Source organism: Triticum dicoccoides, chromosome 5A, assembly GCF_002162155.2.
Source record: "Triticum dicoccoides isolate Atlit2015 ecotype Zavitan chromosome 5A, WEW_v2.0, whole genome shotgun sequence".
Classification (NCBI taxonomy): domain Eukaryota; kingdom Viridiplantae; phylum Streptophyta; class Magnoliopsida; order Poales; family Poaceae; genus Triticum; species Triticum dicoccoides.
In genome coordinates, this window is record NC_041388.1 from 14,962,277 (window position 1) to 14,967,415 (window position 5,139).

A 5,139-nucleotide genomic window follows, 5' to 3' on the forward strand; every position below is an offset into this window, starting at 1 on the left:
CCTATCCCCACCTGTTGGCGCTTCCCTCCATTTGACACAATTTCACAGTCTGATCGACAACTGGAGCGCTAGCATTTGGGATATGTTTTTCATGGATGATGATGTTTCTCTTTCTGCCAATACGAAGTTGCAGTGCCCCTTTTTTTCCTCGCAAAAATTTGCACCATATCAGCGTCTAGAACCCCCAAAAAAAGTAGCTCGAGTAATTGAAATTTGACCGCATTTGAAACAATTTAACCATATGAGATTGTCTTCAGTTAGCTGTGATGTAGGAAATCTAGAAACAAAAATAAAATTAGGTTATGCATTCGAAATTTGTGCACATTTCAAACTATTTGACCATATCTCTAAGATAAGAAGAAGAAAAAAAAGGAAATGGAATTCAGTTGGAGCATATGTTCCACTTGACGTTGGGTCCACAAGTCCAGTGGCCGACCGAACACATATCTCCACGTCTGGTAGCTCGCCTCGCCTCACCGCGCACCCTCCGCCGCCATGGCCGCCGCCGCCGCCGCCGCTCGATGCCTCATGCTCCGGCCATCGCCCCGGACTGAGGCCACGAAGACCCCTTCCTCCGTCCACGCCTCCTCCAGCGCCACCCCGCTCCCTCTCCGCGCGGCCGCCTCCCCGAGTTCAGCCCGCCGTCTCCGGCCGATGCCGCTCCGGTGCTCCTCCCCGCCATCAGGAGGCTCCGCCGAGCCGGGGCTCGCCGTGCTCCTCGAAGTGGAAGGGTCAGGACCCCCAAAAATCCTGTATTTTTGCTGATTGGCTGTTGGATTCTAACACTACTTGGATCCCCCAAAAGTGTGACCTGCTCTGTTTCTGTATCACAGATCAGTAGTAGTTTGCTACATATTGATTCAGTTGCTGTAGCTGCAGATATTGCTGTTGCTCATCTAGTCATCTGGCTACAGGGATAGAGCAGGAGTTATGGGATAGAACTGCTCTGTAAATGCAGAAAAATGCAGGAATTATCCCGAGTCAAGACTAGTTTCTGGACACATGACTAGTTTCTGGTATTGCTGTAGCTGTAGAGATTGCTGTTACCCATCTAGTCAGCTGGCTGCAGGGATAGAGTAGGAATCACCGTATAGAGCTGCTCTGTAAGTGTTGAGAAATGCAGGAGTTACCAGTTCTCCTGAGGCTAGAAGTCAATGACATATCTTGTACCGTGATTGCGCTATCACATCGATTTAATATGCACCATGTTTCATTCTTTGTGCAAATACTACTAGCAATTTCTCATTAGCTTTATTCTGCTGAGGAAATGTGTTGCCTGTAGGGTTCACCTATTCAAGGCAGCTAAACAGTTTGTGGTATTCCGGTACTAACTTTGGCTGTATTCCAGTACTGACTTTGGCTATTATCGTGCCATGTAGTAGTAACTTGTTTGTTGTTAAGTGACGTGTACCGATAACTCTGTATGTCCCTTTTGTGCTTTTTGATTGAATATTGTGTTTCTATCTTCTTCCAGAGTTCTTGCAGATGTCTACCGCTTCGGCTACCGCCAAGCTTTCAATGTAGGTGCGGACAATGTAAATATACATCTTTGCTTAACGCCCTTACCAAGTACTATTCAATTTGTTTGATACTTCATTTTCTTAGTCTATGACATGCCAACATTTAAGTGGAAAACATGAAATGAGTAGACAATGTGGCAGCACTAGTGTGCAGTATTTGCCTACTCAATAACTGTTCTCTGTAGAATCAAACCTGTATGACTAGGAGTTTAACACAATAGAGATCTTGCAAGTGTAAGTTTGTGTCGTTCTTACTCGTCATCTTGTTTTAACGCTATCCAACATTTTCTTCCATCAGCATTTCAAAATCTTGGCTTGGATTGTGCGAATTGGACAGAGCCAATATATGCTGATTTAGTGAGGTGCGTATTGAATTCTTCAGCCACATAGACCTGAGTATCACAGGTTGACCATTGACATCACTAATTTTAATATTTCCCTCTTCTATTTCTTCCATCCTGTGGCTTCGAGTGATTATTATCTGCTCCTAGCTCCTTTATACACATGTTTGGACTAGGCTGCATGTGAATTTGTTCCCATTTTATCCATATTTTTATTTATTTTCCTAAACCATCATAGTTTTCTAGGAAATCTAGTGGCGACGAGGAAAGGATGCTGGTGCTGTTCTTTGATAGGGTACCCTCTGTTTCTTCTCCCAACTTTCCTACTTGGTTAAATAGGACTACTTATTTATTTCTCCTGTACAACATAACTGCTCATATTTTAACATAGTGTTGTGGACCTGACTAATTACATTTTCTGATGGATGGAAACATTGGAAATAAATGCATACTCATCTCCACCCTTTCACCCAATTTGATGCAGATTGGCTGGCCTACATCTCTGCCAACTAGTGAGAAAGGGTCATTTACAAAACGTGTTCTTAGTGAGAAGGTAGATATATATTTTACCAACCATTCTTTAGCAGCTTTACTCTAATGCATGTACCTAAAATATTATCTAGAAATATCACCAGCCTGCTATTAAAATTTTGATCATAGGCACCTATCTTGATTCCAACTAAAATTTGCAATGTGATTCACCTCATTTCACGTTTAGAACTAACTGTATTCAATCAATATCCTCATTCTCATGGGTATATCATCCTTTGTTCTGCTAAGGAAGGTGGGTAGCAAACTGATATTTACAAGTTACAACTGGGACTCCGGAAGGCACCGGATTTGAATAATAACCTTGAAACAGGGTTAAATTGCTTATTTCCTGTTCAATGCACTCAGTTTTATGTTTGCTTTGTAATTTACGGTTGATCTTGAATATATATGAGTTTAATTTTACACCCGAGTCCAAAATGACTAAGGGTTTCTGTCCTTACGTGATCTAATTTACAGTTTGATTTTGAACCAATTGACGAGTTTATTCTTCTCATAGACTAAAAGGCTAATAGGTTTATTCTTCTCATAGTTGAAAGCTTTGGAAAAGCTCTCTGCTTCTGATGACTTACCACTGCGTCCTGGAGTTGAGAAGTATGTTTACTGTTTCCTGCGTATCTATATTTGTTGCAAACCTTTCTAGAGAAAGAGTTCCAAGAGAGTTTGAGTTATGATTGATGAGCACTTTCAGGATATCACAAATTAACTGTAAGAAGCCATGAGCTATTCTTCCGCCCTGCGAAATTTCAACGAATTATAGGTCTTTGGATAAATAGATTGCCTCGTATGTGAGGAGTTTGCTGTTATATGCAATAAGGGATTGTAGTCATAACACATACTCAAAAATTTCTTCATGTTCTTACCCATTCAGCATGCTTTAGTGTCAATAAATAATCATTTTTTAGTTATTGTCTCTTTTATGTGCCCTGTGTTTGCTCTATGAACGACTCTTTCCTTGACATTATGTTACCTCATGTCTGATATTGTGTATGAAAATAATTTGAAGGTTCATCGATGATGCACTTAGTGAGGGTGTGCCTGTAGCCATATTGGCAACATATGGCAGAAATGGAGAGAAGATTTCAAGGTTTGGTTTAATGTTTAGTTGCTCCTATTTGTTATCTCCCTTTCTGGGGAGAATTTTTTTCCATGTCAACACTTGCATTTGTTTCAAAGTTTCAAAATAAGCCTGGCACCTGTGTTCATGGTAATGACATCCAGTAAACACTGTAATGTACATTTTTTTCCCCACTGCAGATCAATAGTTGAGAAGTTAGGCCCTGAGAGAACGTCGAAAATAAACATTGTTGGAAAAGACGAGGTTGAAAGAAGTCTTTATGGGCAGCTTGTTCTTGGTGAAGGAGTTGCCTCCAGTTTGGATGAACAACTTACCAAGGAAGTACAAAAGGCCGGTGAGCATTACTGATTAGAGCAATTGCATTCTTGCTAATATTTAATAATCCTAGTGCCGTCTGAGCTTATTTCCATATGCTTGGTTGTGACAGCTTCTGCAGAGAAACAGAGGATAGCAGAAGAGGTTGCATCACTTCTAAAACTCAGCGTTGACATTAACACAGCATCTAAAAGGTTATTACTATCTGCGGATTAAGCATTATTTTCTTGCATTGGAGTAATATATCTGGAATTCACTGTTCAATCACGACTCAGTTCCGAGAAGATAATAGCCACGCTGCGAGCTGGGGCCGAATATGTGGGATGCAATGTGCAAAACTGCATCCTTGTAGCGGGTAGCCAACCCAGCGTCATCGCAGCTGAGCGCATTGGCATGCCGTGCATAGTTGTCCGAAGCAGGTGACTGATTTCATCTTCAGTAGTCAGTACTGAATTATGTTGCTTGTTATCTTACTTCTGTCTGCCCTTCCCAGCCTAACTGCTAGAGCAGAATTTCACTCCGCAAAGGCCGTCATGGATGGATTCGGTGATACGGACCTAACAGTATCAAAACTACTTAGCAAGAGGTGGTCCTAATACCTTTGTAAACTAGGCATTGGATGTGAGTTCCCTGCCGTCAGTTTGTAACCGACCGACTTGGTGATGATCGAAACGCGGCTTGATTTAAACCCGAGCTAGCAAAACGAGGCTTTATATAATGCCGAGCTTGCGGCAGAAAGTTACAATAAGCACCAGCTGCTTTGTTGTTTTTATGTTGTTATTGTACCCGTGAAGTATTGAACATTTGTACTGTTACTCGACCGAGTTTGTTCTGTGCCTTCATATATACTCCTACATCTGACTGAGTCCTTGCCATCTACCTTACTTATTGCATCACGATGGCTGAGGATCTGGATCTTCCCTGTATATTTATACGGAGTTCCTCCTCTGGCATTGTTGGTATGTCGTCAGCTTTAGCATTTCGTTGTATACTATATTGCCATTCGCCTTGGGCTGTTTCATTGCTTGTAGACATTGAAGGCATTGGGAAGCATACATCAGCATCAAACCTTGTGAACACGAGACTGATATGGGGTTCAAGTATCATTTCTGTACAAGAAACGTTCTCTGCAGTGCCATGGACGCCATGCAGTAGGAGATGAGGCTCCCACAAACAAGGGCGGCGTTCTTTCTTTGAAGCTGAAACTTCATCATCCATTCTATACGGTTGTGATTCATATCCCCCTAGGACTTGTACATATTGAAGAAGAGTGTTGTTTATCCGTAATTGCATGGGTTAGCAGGTTGCATGCTAAATCATAACGTGCCTTTATCCA

General features: G+C 41.8%; 1 protein-coding gene across 1 annotated transcript; it reads left to right on the forward strand.

Moving 5' to 3' along the window:
• Positions 1–432: 432 nt before the first annotated feature.
• Positions 433–4,668, forward strand: LOC119298820 (CBBY-like protein). The gene is made up of 11 exons (XM_037576122.1): positions 433–731; positions 1,475–1,524; positions 1,819–1,882; positions 2,108–2,156; positions 2,346–2,414; positions 2,943–3,004; positions 3,417–3,497; positions 3,668–3,822; positions 3,916–3,997; positions 4,079–4,222; positions 4,297–4,668. Exons 1-11 carry the CDS (start codon positions 496–498, stop codon positions 4,397–4,399), a joined length of 1,095 nt encoding a protein of 364 aa, XP_037432019.1. The 5' UTR covers positions 433–495; the 3' UTR covers positions 4,400–4,668.
• The last annotated feature ends 471 nt before the right edge of the window (positions 4,669–5,139 follow it).

Excerpts from the sequence above, each read along its gene's own strand:
- LOC119298820 (XM_037576122.1), top strand. The coding sequence starts at position 496 with ATGGCCGCCGCCGCCGCCGCCGCTCGATGCCTCATGCTCCGGCCATCG. Across the intron at positions 1,525-1,818 it reads CCGCCAAGCTTTCAATGTAG|CATTTCAAAATCTTGGCTTG; the intron begins GTGCGGACAATG and ends TTCTTCCATCAG. Across the intron at positions 1,883-2,107 it reads ATATATGCTGATTTAGTGAG|GAAATCTAGTGGCGACGAGG; the intron begins GTGCGTATTGAA and ends ATAGTTTTCTAG.